This window comes from Neoarius graeffei, chromosome 26 (genome assembly GCF_027579695.1).
Source record: "Neoarius graeffei isolate fNeoGra1 chromosome 26, fNeoGra1.pri, whole genome shotgun sequence".
Classification (NCBI taxonomy): domain Eukaryota; kingdom Metazoa; phylum Chordata; class Actinopteri; order Siluriformes; family Ariidae; genus Neoarius; species Neoarius graeffei.
In genome coordinates this window covers 1,746,740-1,767,209 of record NC_083594.1, presented here as the reverse complement: position 1 = coordinate 1,767,209, position 20,470 = coordinate 1,746,740, and the positions used below count along the sequence as shown (strand labels likewise).

At 41.0% G+C, this 20,470-nt stretch overlaps 1 protein-coding gene across 4 annotated transcripts; it reads left to right on the top strand.

Annotated features, from left to right (window-relative positions):
• Positions 1-1,353: 1,353 nt before the first annotated feature.
• Positions 1,354-18,095, top strand: calcoco1b (calcium binding and coiled-coil domain 1b). 4 transcript variants are annotated; one of them, XM_060909867.1, is made up of 15 exons: positions 1,354-1,586; positions 2,436-2,489; positions 5,917-6,092; positions 6,258-6,360; positions 7,884-8,092; positions 9,569-9,781; positions 10,410-10,558; positions 11,610-11,679; positions 11,787-12,041; positions 12,334-12,459; positions 13,210-13,272; positions 13,352-13,445; positions 14,715-14,838; positions 15,115-15,177; positions 16,201-18,095. In XM_060909867.1, exons 2-15 carry the CDS (start codon positions 2,480-2,482, stop codon positions 16,226-16,228), a joined length of 1,683 nt encoding a protein of 560 aa, XP_060765850.1. In that variant the 5' UTR covers positions 1,354-1,586; positions 2,436-2,479; the 3' UTR covers positions 16,229-18,095. The 4 variants fall into 4 exon arrangements, with proteins under 4 accessions (XP_060765850.1, XP_060765849.1, XP_060765852.1 ...); XM_060909866.1 differs by having other exon boundaries at positions 12,334-12,471; XM_060909869.1 differs by having other exon boundaries at positions 12,334-12,471; positions 14,715-14,843; positions 15,113-15,177.
• Positions 18,096-20,470: the final 2,375 nt, after the last annotated feature.

Here is a 20,470-nt window from a genome sequence, read left to right as displayed (position 1 = left end):
TGTTGTGTTCTGCTGTAAACCCTGAGCCTCACTTCCCCCTTCAGCCACAGCTCAGTGTGTTAAAGCTAATTATCTTATTTCTGCATGAAGCCCTCACCCCACCCCACCGTAGATGTTCATGGTGCAGTTTACTGACCCTGGCCCTGGAGAACCTTCTGTCCTGCACATGTTTAGCATTTTCTCTGCTCATGAGGAGCTCTCCCTGAGGTGAAGTGAGTGTATTAGAGCAGGACAACACTCCAGTGTGCAGGGTGGGAAGCTGTGGCTCAGGGGATGGAGAGAAAATTACATTTTTCAGAATAAAAAATGAAAAATCTGCACTGTAGGATGTCCTGGCGGTTGCTCTGGATACTTTAGTCTGAGGAACAGCTCACACGCACAGACATGTTTACTGTAATGGGCAGGTTATATGTTTATTACATACTATTTTACACCGAGTAGGAGGTGTGTACAATAAAAGCATCCGAGTCCTCAGCCAGCTTCAAAATATAAACAAATAAAATTCCTTAAAAGGTCATTTCACAGTTTCATAGGTTTTTTCCTTGACTTGTAAACAAATTAATGAACAAATTTACTGCTTTCAGCATGAACAGAACATTTTAACAAAATTATTGATCACAGAAAAACACTGCAAAATTCATTCATTCGTCTTCCTAACACAATGCTGCTGTCATGATTTAATATCTTAAAGTTTAAGATAAAGTTTCTTATCTAATCTTTTCATATTTCTCAGTAAATGCACCAATATTCTGAAAACCAGGCTTTTGTTTGTTTGTTTGTTTGTTTGTTTGTTTGTTTAAATTATACTGATAAAATTGTTTTAAATCATACTGCCATCTGGTGGTGCTTTCTGCAGGAAATACTGTAGAATCAACGCTTTGAGCAAAATGACTATAAAACAAACAAATAAACAAAAACACACCAATATTTATCCTTCTTGTGATATCCAACTCTGAGGGCGTGTATTGGGCTCTGACCCCGCCCCTAAACTACTGTCTACTGATTGATGTTGATGAGTGTTTAATGTTTTCAGTCTCATTTGAGAAAAGGAAGAAAAGAACAGAATAAATTTAACATCATGTAAATGCAGTGAAATTTGGTTTGTAATTCACAGTGACACTGAAACGTCTGAAAATACACAAACCTAGCAATAAAAGAGCAAGTTTACAGATAAACAAAAACACATCTAGTCTATCTATAACTGTTTTTAATTGTTCTCAGATATAACAGTTGAGATGCTTTTGAAGAAAGAGGTAAATAAAGCGTCAGGATGAAACCAGGGGCGTGTCGAAGCTGTCACGTGGTCGGAACTTCATTTCCCATGATGCACCAGTCAGGAAGTGGTCAAAGAACGCACGTGCGTTTTGTTATTGTTGTTGAAGTTGAACGTGAAGCCAAAGATTTCGTGCCGCTGATTCAAACAGAGTAGAGTGTAGAGTACAACAGAGTAGAGTGTAGAGTACAACAGAGCAGAGTGCTGAGTGTAGAGTAGAACAGAGTACTGAGTGCTGAGTACTGAATGTAGAGTAGAACAGAGTGCTGAGGGGGAAAAACACCTGAATTTCAACTGAATCAACATCAACAAGGTGAGAGTGAAATATCATTACTGTAACTTTTACATTAAAAAAATTAGTTATTTAAAAAAAAATTTTTTTAAAAGTAGTAAAGTATGAAATATGTGGTTTGCAAACTATAGAGATATAATTTTTTAAAATTTGTAAATTCATGCTTTAATGAACAAATTCCCTTATAGTCAATTATTATAACTTGATTGATTGATTGATTGATTGATTGATTGATTTTAAAGATCTTTATATTCTGTTTCTTTTTCACCCATACTTTGGCCATATTTTATTTTTATTTTATTCTCTGGAATATTGATCCATTGCTTAAAAATATTCTAAAAATTAAAAAAAAAATTCTAAGAATTTGGAATTTTGTATAAGAGGTAGGTATTTAATTTTATTTTGAATTTATAACATTTTTTTAAATTTTATGACATACTGATACTTTGCCTAAAACATAAAAAAAAACCTAGAAACTGTAATCCAAATTTAAATGAATTTAAAAAAAAATTATAGATCTTTATACTGTGGCACAACAATGCTGTTTCTTTGTTTTTAGAAAAATCATTATAAATTAAAAAAAAAAAACACATCTTGTGTTTAGTGTGGCACATTGTTGTTTATTTGAAGTGATATTTGCTCTGATGGGTGAAGCCCTGTCTCTGCAGTGACACACACACACACACACACGGTCCATCAGACGTTACTGTGAATAAACACTGAGAGAAGGAGCGTGATTAGAACATCGTGTCATGTCATTTCACAACACTTGGAAATCTAATAGCTGTTTGGAAAGCAGCTAAATATAGTGGAGTGTAAACACCATTTTCTCAGTATGACTCTGTGTGTGTGTGTGTCTTCATGGAGCAGGTCTGAAGAAATCATTCCAGAAGTAATGATCAGCTCTCCAGGGAATGTTGGACCGTAGTGTATTTTAACTCCTCTGTGTTTCAGTTCTGTTTCTCTGCAAAACCTTTGTGCTGAAAATATTAATGATTTATTTATGATTTAATATTAAAACACAGATAAATGCACATATGATAAATTTTATCGCAGCTAAATGTCATATCCTTATGCTATGAGTTCATGTCGTGTGTGTGTGTGTGTGTGTGTGTGTGTACAGTATGTCTATGTTAATGTTGAGAGATGACACACAATTTAAAACAAACAGTGACTGCAGTAAACCCTGTAACTGATGAACCCTGTTGTATGAAGTGTGTATCTGCTCATTTGTATTTTTTATGTATTTTAAGAAAATTGGAGCTAAAATAATGTTTTCTGATGTTGGTGTTTCTCCACCCTGTGTAGTCGGGCAGTGTGCAGGGGAAGTGTTGCTCTTCTGGCCTTCTGATGTTTATTACCTCCGCCAAGGAGGTTATGTTTTTTTCGGTAGCGTTGGTTTGTTTGTTTGTTTGTTTGTTTGTTGGTTTGTCTGTTAGCAACATTATGGAAAAAGTAATGAACGGATTGCTCTGAAATTTTTTCCAGAGGTGTGACTGGGCACAAGTAACAATCCATTAAATTTTGGCAGTGATCCGGATCACCTTCTGGATCCCGGATTATTTTAAAGGATTCTTGGCGGAGGTCTGTGCTCTCCAAGTGCTTTTCTAATTATTATTATGAATACAGACTGCTGCCCCCTGCTGGTCTGATGAGTTATTCCCTTTACACAAGCACAGCTTTAGTATTTTCAAGTACTTTTTTGATGCTGTTAAATAATTATAATTATTATAATATGGCTTTTCATCCAAGTCTGTGAAGTTTGTAATAAAAATCTTTGTAGGATTAGAGTTCCTCTGATGGGTTCTAAAGATGGATGTTCTGTTTAGAGAGTTCTAGCTTTCCAGGTTAGTAGTGTGACCTTACTGGCTAGAAACGGTGCAGCATTTCACAGTAGACAGGAGGTGATGGGAGGTGAGTGTGAGGTGATGGGAGGTGGTGTGAGATGGTTTGAGGTGATGGGAGGTGAATGTTAGGTGATGGGAGGTGGTGTGAAGTGGTGGGAGGTGAAGTGATGGGAGGTGGTGTGAAGTGATGGGAGGTGGTGTGAAGTGGTGGGAGATGAAGTGATGGGAGATGGTGTGAAGTGGTGGGAGGTGATGGGAGGTGGTGTGAAGTGGTGGGAGATGAAGTGATGGGAGATGGTGTGAAGTGGTGGGAGGTGATGGGAGGTGGTGTGAAGTGATGTGAAGTGGTGGGAGGTGATGGGAGGTGGTGTGAAGTGGTGGGAGATGAAGTGATGGGAGATGGTGTGAAGTGGTGGGAGGTGATGGGAGGTAGTGTGAAGTGATGTGAAGTGGTGGGAGGTGATGGGAGGTGGTGTGAAGTGGTGGGAGATGAAGTGATGGGAGATGGTGTGAAGTGGTGGGAGGTGGTGTGAAGTGGTGGGAGGTGATGGGAGGTGGTGTGAAGTGATGGGAGATGAAGTGATGGGAGATGGTGTGAAGTGGTGGGAGGTGGTGTGAAGTGGTGGGAGATGAAGTGATGGGAGATGGTGTGAAGTGGTGGGAGATGGTGTGAAGTGGTGGGAGGTGGTGTGAAGTGGTGGGAGATGAAGTGATGGGAGATGGTGTGAAGTGGTGGGAGGTGGTGTGAAGTGGTGGGAGGTGATGGGAGGTGGTGGGAGATGAAGTGATGGGAGGTGGTGGGAGGTGATGGGAGGTGGTGTGAAGTGGTGGGAGGTGATGGGAGGTGGTGTGAAGTGGTGGGAGATGAAGTGATGGGAGGTGGTGTGAAGTGGTGGGAGGTGATGGGAGGCGGTGTGAAGTGGTGGGAGGTGAAGTGATGGGAGATGGTGTGAAGTGGTGGGAGATGAAGTGATGGGAGGTGGTGTGAAGTGGTGGGAGGTGATGGGAGGTGGTGTGAAGTGATGGGAGGTGGTGTGAAGTGGTGGGAGATGAAGTGATGGGAGGTGGTGTGAAGTGGTGGGAGGTGGTGTGAAGTGGTGGGAGGTGATGGGAGGTGGTGGGAGATGAAGTGATGGGAGGTGGTGGGAGGTGATGGGAGGTGGTGTGAAGTGGTGGGAGGTGATGGGAGGTGGTGTGAAGTGGTGGGAGATGAAGTGATGGGAGGTGGTGTGAAGTGGTGGGAGGTGATGGGAGGTGGTGTGAAGTGGTGGGAGGTGATGGGAGGCGGTGTGAAGTGGTGGGAGGTGAAGTGATGGGAGATGGTGTGAAGTGGTGGGAGATGAAGTGATGGGAGGTGGTGTGAAGTGGTGGGAGGTGATGGGAGGTGGTGTGAAGTGATGGGAGGTGGTGTGAAGTGGTGGGAGATGAAGTGATGGGAGGTGGTGTGAAGTGATGTGAGGTGGTGTGAAGTGGTGGGAGATGAAGTGATGGGAGATGGTGTGAAGTGGTGGGAGGTGATGGGAGGTGGTGTGAAGTGGTGGGAGGTGATGGGAGGTGGTGTGAAGTGGTGGGAGATGAAGTGATGGGAGGTGGTGTGAAGTGGTGGGAGGTGGTGTGAAGTGATGGGAGGTGATGAGAGGTGGTCTGAGGTGATTCGAGGTGAGTGTTCTTCCTGCTTGGTTAGCACTAGTTGTTCAACATCAGCTTGGTGTCTTCAAAAGATAGTGAGATCAGATAACGGAGGTGTGTATTGCATCAGGAATAAAACATTTTGGAATTTGATCTTATAGAAAAAATGTGGTTTATTCCTCTTACACCACAGCAATTTACCAACCATGAGTTTTTATTTATTAAAGAATGACGCACCATTTTTTATCTGTTTACATTTAATATTGTGGAACGTCAATGAACCAAGTTAGTTCCTGTTCTCACTGATGTTATAGCAGCTGTAAACACTCGTTCCCTCACCAGCATCTCTTTATTCTCTCTATTGAAGTTAATAAGACGGAAATCACAGTTCGTTCCATCGTGTTCCTGAGAAACTGTAAAGAAGTGTAAACTCCTCTGTCCTGAAAGTTACAGCTTCACCTCTGACTGATACACAGCACTGACACTGGAGACTCCTTCCAGAAACCTTACACACACACACATTTCTCCTTTAAAAGCATGTTTTTAATTTGTTCACGTGGAGCGTCTGCTGGACACACCCCTGTGAACGAGCCGTTGCTGTAGAAACAATAACGTATCAGAATGAGTGCATTAATATAAACCTGCGCTACTGTCAGAGCTGCTGTTAGAGAGAATTAATCAACACCTTCTGACCAATCAGAGCCCAGAACTCAGCAGCGCTGTGCTGTAACCCAGAACTCTTTCCATCCTTCAGTAGAACTGATGAAGTTCTTTAGATCAGTGGAGAAACCTGCGAGTGCTCCAGACCCTCAGGTTTGAACGCACCTCACTCTCACTGAGTTGCACTCTTCATTAGCTGTTTAATTTTTTTCCAGGACAGAAGCTCCATCTCCTCTTGGACTCTGAAACTGCCATGGAGAAGGAAGAGCATTGGAAGGTGAAGTTCAGGAACGTGGCTCAGACGTATTTCCCTCAAACCCGAGTTGAATGTCGCTACACACTGAGCTGTGAACACAACTGGAGCTGTCGTGACTGGATCGGTCTCTTCAAGGTAGAATTAAAACAGCATGACATTTCACTCCTTATCCAAAGGTCCTTCAGGTCCGAGTCATGATCCTGACTTGTCGAAAAACATTGATTTTTATGGGAACTGTTCATATAAACCAGGTCTTGGCAGCGTATTCAGACTTTCACACCCAATTTTCTCTTGTCTCAGGCCGGCTGGACGTCAGTCAGGGATTATCACACGTACGTCTGGGCTCTTGCTCCTGAAGATTACACACCGGCCAACGACGTGAACTGCAGCATCCTGTTCCACCGTACGTCAGGGAGCGCGCTGGTCCTCATCACAAACATGAACAATTAAAATATTCTAGGAATTGAAATGGAATGAAAGTTGGGGGAGATGGGATTAATTTTATAGATAATTTTATAATCTTATATATTTTTCCTTTTTTACATATATTTTTTTCAGCTATCAAATTAATTGCAGCTAAATTAAAAAATAAAAGAAAGAAAGCAAGTATGATCCGTTATTATTGTGAATGTGTTTTTCAGTAAATGTTAGTTAAATTTTTAAAATTTGTTTTACAGAATTTCAGAACATCTCCATGTTGTGGTTAGATTTATTATATAAAGAATTACAGTAATTCAACAATCACCACCGAACAAACTAACTAACTGAATGAAGATATAAATTAAAATGAGCAGGACCAACTGGCATTATAAAAATCTTATTCTCTAAATTCAAGTGATAGTTTTGTCAGCCCTGTGATGACCTGGCGACTTGTCCAGGGTGAACCCCGCCTTTCGCCCGTAGTCAGCTGGGATAGGCTCCAGCTTGCCTGCGACCCTGTAGAACAGGATAAAGCAGCTAGTGATAATGAGATGAGATGAGATGAGTTTTGCCTTTATTAAATTAATTTAAATTTTTTTTTTTGCACCCCAGCGACAAGTTAGCATTGGCATTACTGTTGTTGTTTTTTGTTTGTTTGTTTGTTTGTTTTTTGGGGGGTTGGTGGTTTATTTATTTTATTTTTTTTTCTTGTAAATTTTTTAAATTATTATTTTAATGTTTACTGAGCTCCTCCTGCACATTCCACATTCTGGTCATTATGCATTTTTATCCAAATAATTCATCTCATTCTCATCTCATTATCTGTAGCCACTTTATCCTGTTCTACAGGGTCGCAGGCGAGCTGGATCCTATCCCAGCTGACTACGGGTGAAAGGCGGGGTTCACCCTGGACAAGTCGCCAGGTCATCACAGGGCTGACACATAGACACAGACAACCATTCACACTCACATTCACACCTACGCTCAATTTAGAGTCACCAGTTAACCTAACCTGCATGTCTTTGGACTGTGGGGGAAACCGGAGCACCCGGAGGAAACCCACGCGGACACGGGGAGAACATGCAAACTCTGCACAGAAAGGCCCTCGCCGGCCACGGGGCTCGAACCCGGACCTTCTTGCTGTGAGGCGACAGCGCTAACCACTACACCACCGTGCCGCCCATCCAAATAATTAGTTTAAAAAAAAAAATCCAATGAACAAAAGAAAGTACAGCTGGTTATCTTTATGAAAATGTTACAGAATATTCTGTAAACTCACCTGTGTGTGTGTGTGTGTGTTTAAACTAAACATGACGGCGCGTTAACCTAATAACACTAATAACGTAATTTTGCTAACTTCCTGTCGACATTATTGTTTTCACCGTTTTCTTTGTGATCATGAAGTTCAATTTGTTCTTCTTCACGTTTAAAATTTTGCACATTAATTTGACAGACACATCATGAATAATGAATAATTAACGAGGCCGTGTGTCCCTTCACCCCCAGCGTGTTATCTGCCGAACCCCGGCGCGACAGTGTACCAGTTTGTGTACGTGGATGTGCTGGGTGAGATCTGTGCAGTCAGTCCTCAGTTCACCTTCAGCTCTCCAAAACCTCTGGATGAACTGGTGACTCTGGAGGAGGAGAGAAACGGAGAGGAAGAAAACGAAGGAGAGGACTTGCTGCTCGTCGTGCCCAGAGCTCAGATACTGCAGGTCTGAAACATAACCAGAGAGAAAAAAGAAAACAGAGAACAAAAATTGTAAAAATGTTCAAATTATTTGGTCAGATTTTCTCCGATGGTCATAAAGACTTCACCAGTTACTCTGTGAGTTAAACTGCAATGTTTCACTTTTTTATGTGATTTAGCGGCTGTTCTAAAAACGCTGTTTTGTGTATTTTTACTCCTAACGTTCAAGTTTTCAGTCTGGAAAGATCGCTAAATCAACACAAGCTAGTATTGAAGAAAAAAAGTTAGCATGTAACAGTCCTATTTAAGATTAAATTGAGACAATTCTACTTTTTATAATTCATATAAATCAGTGTTTATTCCCAGAAGCAAAGGGACGCTGTGAGATTTCAGTGTCCTCGCGTAATCTCGCATGAGCTGTAATCGCTGTACACAATTCGCTAAACATTAGCTTCAGTGAAATTAAAGCTAAAGTTTTCAGGGACAGCGTTCGACTGGTGCAAATTATATCGGATAAGTCCAAAGTTTCAAACAGTAAAATGCCACTTTAAGTCTGTTGCTCTTCTCGCTGTATATCTGATGTACATGAGATTTATTTCCACTGCTGTGCTAATACATATATGCTAATAAATACGTAGCTATTATGCATATAATGGAATACAAATAGATTGTCTTCTAAATGGAAAAAACAGATACAAAAGGAAAGCTTAGCAAACTTTTTTCACGCGAGCAAGCGGTCAGATATGAAGCTCACGGGACAAAGGAAGACTACATGAACGAGAACGGTACTTTTAAAGCATTCATTTGTTCATCCTTAGTATCTGCCTGCTCAGAACTGAAGTGGATTAAATTCAGCGATTAGGCCGTTTCTGTTTCAAGAAATGGAACCTAATAAATTTGTTAGAAAATACTGTGGGCAGAAAAAAAACTCACTGCTGGAGTGGGATTAAAGAAAAACAATCTCATGTGCGTCTTTATTTTAAAAAAAAAGAAAACCTTTCCAGTTTAAGCCACACCCACTTCAGGTTTAAAGCTGAATACAGATAACGTCGCTGTGATTAAATCCCGAAAGCTATAGATTATATAGTTAATTATCCATTCCATCTAAATGTCCATTTGATTCACTGTTAGAAATAGGGGTACAGTAGGAGTCCAGTTCTGTCCCCCAAGGTAAAATCTACACTAATGTACTCCCTAGGGCTCATTCTTGGACCTCAAGGTAACTCTGTGCACGTTTTTAGGGCCAAAAATCTACATATATGTTCCCTAGCAGTATTTAAAGGGTACAAATAAGTGCTTTAGAGGGTCCTGATCCAGTGACAAGCTGCTGTACCCCTAAAGGTACAATAGTGTAATTTATTTTCAGGTCTTTTCTTATGGAGTGTTAATCTGGTGTCGAGTAAAAACACGGCCGCTATTCTGATCAACTGCTTTTTTTTTTCAAGCTGCAGCTTAAACAAAATGAACCCCTTGCCATTTCGCCCCACTTTCCCCCAAACAGAGCCATCTAGAAGCCTGTCAGAAAGAACTGTCACTGTTACAGAAGAAGCTCAGAGCATCCAGCATGGAACTGGAGAAACACCGAGAGAGAAACGAGACGGAAAGGAAGGAGTTTGAAACGGAAAGAACGGAGCTGAGGAATGAGATCAAAGAGCTGAGAGAGCGACTGAGATGCAGTGAGGAGATGATTGAAAGAATGGAAGATCAACAAAAGGTGATTGGTCAGAAGAGAAAGTGTTGATTAATTCTCTATAACAGCAGCAGCTCTGACGATAGGCTGCAAATCACAGCTTTATTTATAATTAATGCGCTCGTTCTGATACGTTATCGTTTCTATAGCAACAGCTCGTTCACAGGGACGTGTACAGCAGTTGTGTGCAATTGTTGATATTTTGTAAGGAGAAATGTGTTTATTTCTGTAACGCTTCTGGAAGGAGTCTCCAGTGTCAGCGCTGTGTAACAGTCAGAGGTGAAGCTGGAACTTTAAGTTTCTTCAGGATAGAGAAGTTTATGCTTCTTTGCAGTTTCTCAGTCACATGACAAGCTCAGTAACACCAAGAGAATAAAGCGAGGCTGGTGAAGGAACGACTGTTTATAGCTGCTATAAAGTAAGTGGCAACAGGAGCGGACTTTCTTCACCGACATTCAGTGTCGCTATAAACAGATAAAAAGTAGGAATCTGGCATCGTTGGTAAATTGCTGTGGTTTAAGGGGAATAAAACACTTAGGGACATGCTGTTATAGGATCAAATAAATAATCAGCATCCTTGTGGTAACAGTAACTCCACTTCATCATCACTCAGTATTTTCCTGTATCATGCTGCTGATATTTTTGTTCTCAGGACGTTTTAAAGTCTCGTGAAAACATTTCAGTGGAGTTTAGCAGCTTGATAACAGAAAGAGCTGAAAATCACCAACGGATCAAAGCCCTGGAGGAGGACGTGAGCAGCTTAGTGCAGCAGAAACAAGACGCCGAGGCTGAGTTAGAGCGGTGAGTTCAATCCGCAGCAAGCCTCAAACACTGCATTCTTACGCAAAGGGTTCTTCAGAAAGTTAATGGTTCTATAGGTTTTAAAAAGGCTGTAGATTGAGACCAGTGTTCCGGAGCTTTCTGTCCTGAACCTTTCATGTTCATTCTGGAGTTATACAAGTTTTAGTTCATCAGTACTGGGAAAACAATTTAAAAAAAAATTGATGACTCATCCTGTACGTTTCATGTGTTCATCCAATTAAATGATCTCTAGAAGATGTATGCCACACCCCTGGGGGCGTTTCTTGCTCTATAGTTGCTCATTAGCAGTAAACACAGATAATTAATTTGTGTTTTTGGCCGTGTGTCTTCTTGCACATGATTTGAACAATTGGTTGGAGTTTGTGGGCGGAGTTTGTATGAGTTGGTGGCCATGTGACCTTTCGGAGGCGTGTTTTATAAACTTGGGGCTGTTCAGTGCGGGAATGTTGTGACTTTATACTCTTTCTCCATCAGAATGAGTCAGTAATATCATTTTATCTCCCACTTAGACGTGTCAGGTGTCTCCTGGTGACTTCCCTGCAGCTCTCCATCGGCAACGCTGACGCTCACCATCATTTCGGACACGTACACCATAACTTCAAACACACACGGCATCTCATTGTCCATGATAGAAAAAATAAAAATAAAAAAACCTCTCTCTCTGAACTATTCAGTCTTCTCCATATTTAGCTAGCTTGCTAAGCTGCTGTCAGGCAGGGGCGTGGCTTAGTGTATCTCAAATGCTATTGGCTTTTCAAGCACTTCAACACGCCATCACTCTGACTTCCTGTTTTAAAAGGAAATACGTCAGAATATGGAATGAAATCCTGGCTCTCAGGATGTTTCATGTGGATGTTAAGACTTCTAGATTTCTTTTGTATTTTATTGTAGAGCACTTCCAATCTTGTAAAACTGTAAAATTGAGTCATGAAAGTTCTAATAACCAGAAGAGCAGATTTGAAGATGGAGCCGAAGTATTTGGATAACAGTTTCTCAAAGATACTGTATAAAGATATCCGTCTGTGTGCAGGATGAAGGAGCGAGTAAAAAAGCTGACGATACAAAGGAAGGACGAGGAGGACGGGAGGAGGAACTTACAGGTGACTCGAGTGAAGTCTTCTAAACTTCAGCCAGAACATGGAACCTTGTGCTGATCATCCATTTGTCATTTCTTTCTGAGTGAAATGTTCTTTTCTTCCCTGTTCAGATGGAGAGTAAACGTTGTCATGAGGAGTTTCAGCTTCTTCAGGAGCGTCTGGAGAACAGCGAGCGCAGCGCAGAAGGGTTACGGCGAGACCTGAGTGAACTCCGAGCGCTGCAGAGCCAGAACCAGGCTGAGCGTCACCAGATCCGACTGCAGGCGGCTCAAACCACGCTGCAGCTTTCACAGGCCAACCTGAACCTCCGAGAAGGACAAGCAGCGTGGGCTAAAGAACGAGAGAACCTGAGGAAGAGTGCAGAGGTGAGGACACGAGGCATGAACTACCGTACTTCCTGTTTTATTATTTGGGGAAAAATGGTACTGTGGTTCTGTTAGTCAGCTTTTTTCTTAACTCATTTAAAGTGTTTCGTTAAATTTGCATTTTTCATTTCATTTTTTATGGAACTGATTTTAGGTTTGACTTTTGTATTGCAAAGTGAATTTAGATTTTTTTTTTTGCATACAGTTATATCAAACTTGGTAATTTCAATGATTTGAACATTTTAGCTTTTATTTATTTATTTATTTATTTTAAAATTTAAATCCCTGACAGCTGGATAAGGAACGCGTCCAAAAACTGAGTCATGAGCTTCAGAAGAAGGACGAATGGCTCCAGGAAGAACGAACAGAGCGAGAGAAACTGGAACTGGAGCTCGGGAACGAGAAAGCGTGCAACCGAGTAAACAAATCTGTGTGTGTGTGTGTGTGTGTGTGTCTATAATTAAACATGCATGATCATGCTTAGGGGATTTAACACACAGCTCGGTCCTGTTTCAGGTTTTGGAGTGATGCACATGATCATCACTGTTGTGTAATACAGACTTCATAGCTGCACCTGATCACCACACACACACACACACACACACACACACACACACACACACACACACACACACACCACTTCACCATTTCCTTTACTACACAGCAGAATTAAACACCGTATCACTCTTACAGTTCAGGAGAAAACAGCAATGTCACTTTCTAAGAGGATTATACTCCACTGTGTAGCAGCTACTGATAGAGAGCAGAAGAGAAAAAAGAATGAAAGAAGGAATGAAACGACTGATTAAAAGTTGAAAGAAAGAAAGAAAGAAAAGGTGGGAGGAACAGAATACGAGAAAAGCAGAATTTAAAAAATAGAAAGTTGGAGAATTAGAGAGAAAAAGTGACAATACAGGAAAAAGAGAAAAAGGAAAGAACAAATAAGAAATGAATACAAAATATAAATGTGTGGAAACAGAAAGAAACTACAGGAGTGAGGGGGGTCCAAGCATGTGCACCTGCAGTGTGTGTGTGTGTGTGTGTGTGTGTGTGTGTGTGTGATTGTGTGGAAAATTTATTTCAGATTTCTTTTGAAGATAAATATTCAGTAAATGCTGTAATGAGGATAAAACCTGACCCTGACGTTGCCGTGCCGTTTTCCTCTCAGGAGTTCCGCGCGAGTGTCCGAGCCCTGCAGAAGGAGCGAGAGCAGCAGCAGCTGGAGAAACAGGTTCAGTGTTTTACTGAGGGTTTGATGTTGTTACGTCACTGAACACCTTCAGTCTGATGTGGGGTTTATTCCCGAACAGGAGCTTCTGGATCACATCCAAGTGATCCGGCTGCGTATGGAGAGTGAACGGGACGCTGCCCGGAATAAACCGGTGTTTGGAGGCAGGACAGTGGGTCGGTGTTCACACAACATCTCCATTTATACAACATTCATCACAGAAACACACACCGTGATCCTTTATATATTAGTGAAGGGATTTAAACACTGACAGAAGTTAACTCTGAGTTTAATGGGTTTAGAGAGCACAACCTCCATGTGCTGCACAACACACACACACACACACACACACACTGAAACACACTGTAACACACACACACACACTGTAAAACACACAAACTGTAACACACACACACACGCTGTAAAACACACACACACACACACTGAAACACACAAACTGTAACACACACTGTAAAAACACACACACACACACATGCTGTAAAACACACACACACACACTGAAACACACAAACTGTAACACACACTGTAAAAACACACACGCTGTAAAACACACAAACTGTAACACACACACACACACGCTGTAAAACACACACACACACTGAAACACAAACTGTAACACACACTGTAAAAACACACACACGCTGTAAAACACACACACACACACACACACACACACACACACACACTGAAACACACAAACTGTAACACACACTGTAAAAACACACACACACACACACACTGTAAAACACACAAACTGTAACACACACACACACACACACACACTGAAACACACAAACTGTAACACACACACACTGAAACACACAAACTGTAACACACACACACACTGAAACACACAAACTGTAACACACACACACACACACACACACACACACACACACACACACACACACACACTAACATACACACCTTAACATACACACTTTCTAACCAAACACACAATAACATGTTTCTGTTTCATTCATTTCTTTAACTGATGAAATGTTGATGACTCTTTTCTACACTTTCTCTTTTTCAAAATGATAAACAGTGATCTGGAGTCGAGTCGAATGTATAGAAGATTTAAAATTACAAAACTGCAATAAAACTGAAATACAAGATTATTAAACCTCTCTCTCAACAATTTAACTAAATCCAAAAAAGCAGAAAGAAAGAAAGAAAGAAAGAAAGAAAGAAAGAAAGAAAGAAAGAAAGTATTTTTCAGTGTGCTGGTTTGGTGATGGATGAACATTAACAGTACAGAATTGAGAATATTCGCTTGTTTATAATCAGGTGTTTATTATTGGGACAAAACTCCTAAACACTGCTGTATTTTACCTGAAATTAATTCATTAGATAGTTTGTTAGTTTATTAATGTATTTATAACGAGACGTGTGGAAGTGAACAGTCCTGTGTTTGTGTTCAGTGAACAGTGAAAGCGCTGCATCACCTGCAGCTCTGCAGAAATCCGACTGTAACGAAGTGGGAGGAGCCGAAACAGTAAACCTGCAGCAGGCGGAGCATCCGGGGGCCAAAGCTACGGAGCAGGAAACAGGCAGCACACACACACACACACACACACACTGATTCACTCAGATTACTAAAACAGTGCAGGGCTGAGCACCAGAGGAATTATAATTATAGTTATTTATAAAGTAATTATTAACATGAACACAGGACTGACTGTGTCGTCTATTATTTAATATTTATATCAATAATTCTAAATGATTATGAGATTATAAAACTTGTTTTAGACTCAGGAATAAAGTACAATCATGGTTTATTGATCAATCAATCAATCAATATTGTTTTTGTTTTTTAAAGGATGTGGAGGAGGATTTGGAAAGTGAACCACAGACTCAATCTGAGATCAAAGAGAATGCACTCAGGTAATAAACAAACAAACAAATAAATAAGCAAGTAGATTTTATATTTCAGATGAATTTGGGTAAACTCAGAGAATGTTTTTCATTTTAATTTTTGACTTTTTAATAAGATTAATAAAAAAAAATCCCCAACACATGCTAGACTACACAGCCAAAAGTATGTGGACACTTGACCATCACACCTGGATGAGTTTGTGGTAAAGGTGACGTCATCACTACGACTCATTCGACTGTAACTGCTCATCTGTGAAGACTGCATGACTGTGAGCTTGAGTTTACACACCTGTGAGCAGTGGGTGTGGCCAAAACACCTGAACTCATACTTTCAGATGGGTGCACATACTTTTGGCTTTGGAGTTTATAATTTACATGTCTAAAATCCAACCAAAAGCATGTTCACGTCATGATTTGGACTCTTTTAGTATTTTCTCAGTAGTACATCTTAAGTACACACATACTAACTGTCTCATCTCATTATCTGTAGCCGCTTTATCCTGTTCTACAGGGTCGCAGGCGAGCTGGATCCTATCCCAGCTGACTACGGGTGAAAGGCGGGGTTCACCCTGGACAAGTCGCCAGGTCATCACAGGGCTGACACATAGACACAGACAACCATTCACACCCACATTCACACCTACGCTCAATTTAGAGTCACCAGTTAACCTAACCTGCATGTCTTTGGACTGTGGGGGAAACCGGAGCACCCGGAGGAAACCCACGCGGACACGGGGAGAACATGCAAACTCCACACAGAAAGGCCCTCGCCGGCCACGGGGCTCGAACCCAGGACCTTCTTGCTGTGAGGCGACAGCGCTAACCACTACACCACCGTGCCGCCCATAATGACACATGAACTCATGTTATTTCTGTCAAGCAGAAAATAAACACTTTTAAGTTTTTCTGTCCCAGTCGACCTCAACACAGAGAGAGAGAGAGAGAGAGAGAGAGAGAGAGAAACATCTTCATGTGCTTGTCTTCAGTGGCAGGTCCAAGGCCTTATTCCTGGTTTGTGTGTTTTCCCTGCAGTGAGTTTACTGATGCCCCCTTCTGGTGAAAAGCAGAAATGCAGCAATGAAACATGAACGCACACACACTGGAAAATCTGATGCTGCGAGTTAATATCAGCACCAGCACATCATGTGCTCAAGAGGAGTGTAACATATCAAAAACAGAATTGTGCAAGCTCACCGTGTGTGTGTGTGTGTGTGTGTGTGTGTGTGTGTGTGTGTGTGTGTGTTTTATCGTATGAATGTGTGTGAACTTTTTACTTGCTGAATAAATGTTTCTGAAATTATTCTAATATTATAAATCCAATCAAACCCAAACTTCACTGCACAGTAAGCTGTAATCGGTTATGAGACTCGACTGTAGCGCAGAATAATCCACTAACTAGTTAACTAGTGTAGAGTCAGCTCATCATTAATTGGGGTGGAACAACCAGGTGATTTGGATCGGATTTAAAAGTCAGTGACTGAAATGACTCGAGGCAGCAGTCAGAAATGATCAGAGGTGGACTTCAGTTCTGTACTTAAGTACACTTTTTGAGTATCTGTGCTTTACTTGAGTATTATTTTTTTGGAAACTTATGACTTTAACTTCACTACATTTGAAAGACAAATATTGTACTTTTTACTCCATTACATTTCTATCAAGGTCCTCATTACTCGTTACTACGAAATGGCTTTGAAAGTGGATGGTTTTTTTCCTTTTTTTTCTAAAATGTGATTGGGTTTTTTTTGCAGGTGACACTGAGAGCCGATCAGTAATCACTAGGGTCACGTCTCATCCATAGACTTTAAAATCAAGATCAATTTCTCATCAGCATTATTTGAACTCAATCAGTCGATGGCGGAATGGAAGGAGGCGGTTCTTCTGGGGAATGAACGCACTCATGGCTTTACCTAGAACCCATGCTTCAGTTTTCTGAAAGGATTAAAGATTTGTTTCGTTTTAAATGTTTGCTGAAAACGAACCACATTACAGCCTACAAAAACTCGCCACCCAACCTGCGGAAGCATATTGAGGTATATAAACATTTTATTCCAAGAGAAAGCTTGCAATGAAGTTGCCTGTGCTTTTAGAGCTAGCGATAACGTTGCAATAGCTGTGCAGTCTGGTTAGTCAAATGACTTTCTATGGATTTTCCCACCAAGTTGCCATAGATGGCTAACGTTTACACATAGCTAGTTAACTTGGACACTATTAGTTAGCATGTAAACATGGAGTTACGCTAACATGGATAACGTTAACTTATCTGAAGTCCTTTCAGAAATGTTTTAGCATAATCTTGCCAAATAAATAGAATGTAGAAATCTTTCTTTTCTAGTAACGTTAGCTACACAATATGATTTCGAGTTTGAAAAGAGTTTGCTAGCATGTCAGGTGGAGCTTCACTGACTAGCTAGCTTAACGTTAAACCACCATGATGCACAGCATGCGTTCATTTTGTGAATTCACATTTCTGTCTTTGGTAACAGCATTAGGTTTTTTAAGGGTTGTGGCAAAAACCCAGCGGGATCTGTAGTTTGACTTAAGTAATGAAGTTGAGTTCTTTGTCCACCTCTAGAAATTATATATAAAAAAGAGAATTGATGTGTAAATAATTTAACTAGCGAGCTGGTTTGTCCATGAACTTCAAATATTTCTTCACTTTGTCATCATCATTCAGTAATAAACCCAGACTTTGAACAAATTTGGTTGCATCTTGATCTGGTGTCAGAATCCGAGGCATCGATCAGAACTGAACTCCTGCCTCAGGACTTGTGTCATGGAGAAGCCTCAACCACTGCCTCAACACACTGATGAAGAGCTTCTTAAATTCTGTTCTTTGTGAATGAAGTTGTTGATAAAACGGTTTATTTATTGACATTGTTCCTGGTGTCATTTCTACAGTCAGAGTTTTGAATAAAGTGTTTTAACAACCCAAAATTTCAGCATTTTTTTAAACCAAAAATGTACAATCTGGGTTTTTTTAAATCATTTTTATTATTAACCCAGCTTCCTTTGTCAGTATTCTCTGCCTATTTTTCTTTCTCTCTTCCACATATCTTTGTCTTGGTCTTTCTTTTTGATCATCCATCTATCTACACTATAGCCCAAAAGTATGTGCACCCCTGACCATCACACCTGTATGTGGTTCTTCCCCAAACTGTTCCACAAACTCTGAAGTGCACATTTGTATAGAATGCCTTTACAGAATTTCTCTTCAGTGGAACTAAAAGGCCCAAACCTGTTCTTGTTCCAGCATGATGATGCTCCTGTGCACAAAGTGAGCTGAACTGAATGATCAATTCCCCAGAGGCACACCCCAAAATCGAGTGTTAAGCCTTCTCAGAAGAGAAGAGAAGAGTGGAGCTCATGAAAACAGTAAAGTGAGAATAAATCTGGAATGAAATGTTCAACAAACACATATTGGTCAGGGTGCACATATTTTTGGCTATATAGTCTATTTATGTATGAAAAAATGCATACAACACAAAAGGTTTTTCAGAATGGTGCTATAGAAGAATGTTGTTTTGTGAAGAACCATCTCATCTCATTATCTGTAGCCGCTTTATCCTGTTCTACAGGGTCGCAGGCGAGCTGGATCCTATCCCAGCTGACTACGGGCGAAAGGCGGGGTTCACCCTGGACAAGTCGCCAGGTCATCACAGGGCTGACACATAGACACAGACAACCATTCACACTCACATTCACACCTACGCTCAATTTAGAGTCACCAGTTAACCTAACCTGCATGTCTTTGGACTGTGGGGGAAACCGGAGCACCCGGAGGAAACCCACGCGGACACGGGGAGAACATGCAAACTCCACGCAGAAAGGCCCTCGCCAGCCACGGGGCTCGAACCCAGAACCTTCTTGCTGTGAGGCGACAGCGCTAACCACTACACCACCGTGCCACCTGTGAAGAACCACATTCTGATTAATCAGTGTTGTTGGTGCCGCAGAGAACGAACGTGTCTCTCTCATCAGTACCACTGGGATGGAAAATGATCAACAACAAAAAAAAAGTTAAAGAACCCTGGATCTGAAGGTTCTTTAGAGAACCAGGGTTTGTTCTTTCGTGAGCATGAGTTGAAGAACCTTTTCTCTGCACCTCCATCGTTTTCCCTCCATTCCTTCTTTCTGCTTTGTTTTTATGAACATTGTGGTGTTGCTCATCTCCTTTTTTACAGCCTCTAAACGAGCCTTTCTTCCTCCCCTCCCTCCTCTCCTCCTCTCCTCTGCTGTCACCTTCTTTTCTTCTTTCACTCTTTCTTTCACTCCTTTTATTTCTTCTCCTCTCTCATTACGGATGTGTTGCTGAATGCTCGCCTGCGTTTACGGCCGGAGCTGAAGGCGATGAGGAGGATTAATAGCACTCCTTCTCCCTCTACACTTTTAATTAAAAAACCGAGACGACTCGTTCCCTCTCTTTATCTCCCCATCCTTCATTTTTTTCCCCTCTCTTCTCTGCCCTTGTCCTTTTTCACTGACCCGATAAACACCGATATTTATCGTTTTATCGGCTAATGAACCAAATCCATTACTGCACTCTGGGATTCTGTACCGTATATGAGTCAGTCTCCAGCGAGGACGCTTTTCCCGAATGTTCATCAATTCCACAGAAGCTGGAAAAACGACTTTCACTGCCGACATGTCCAACACCTCAACTCGGCTCTGAACTCTCGGCACGTCTGATTCCAGGCAGCTAAAAAACAGATCAAATATAAATGAAGACAGAAAGGCATAAAACAGGAATAAAATATGCCCCGTTGCCATGGCAACGTGCCTCACATTCTAGCCAGATATATGAGGTCATTAAAAGCTGCCTTGTAAAACGGTGAATAATGTATGGACCGTGCCATAATCCCCGCACCGTTTTTATTGACTGTTAAGCGAACGTTAATTATGGCAATCATTTAATTAGCCGAGGCCGAGCCCGCTTTTATGGCTTTCTTTCTCTCTGCTCATTACCAAAAATGGACTTCCTGACACACACATCTATCATTTTTCAAAGCAAATCTGCATGCACTATATGCATGTGGCCAGTCGGCTTCAGGTTCTGAATCTTATTGTACACTACAGGGTTTTTTGTTTGTTTATTTGTTTGTTTTTATAAAATCCAAACATTATATTTAGTTATTTTAATGGTTAAATGCGAGCTTAATGAGATTCTTAAACAAGTGAGTTTTAGTTAATAACCGTGACGACTCCTTTACACTTTAGGTCCCTTTTTCTGGAGAACAAAATTCAAAGGCATGAAAAATTAAACAAGAATATATTCACTGGGTGGAAATCTAATAAAGAAGAAGAT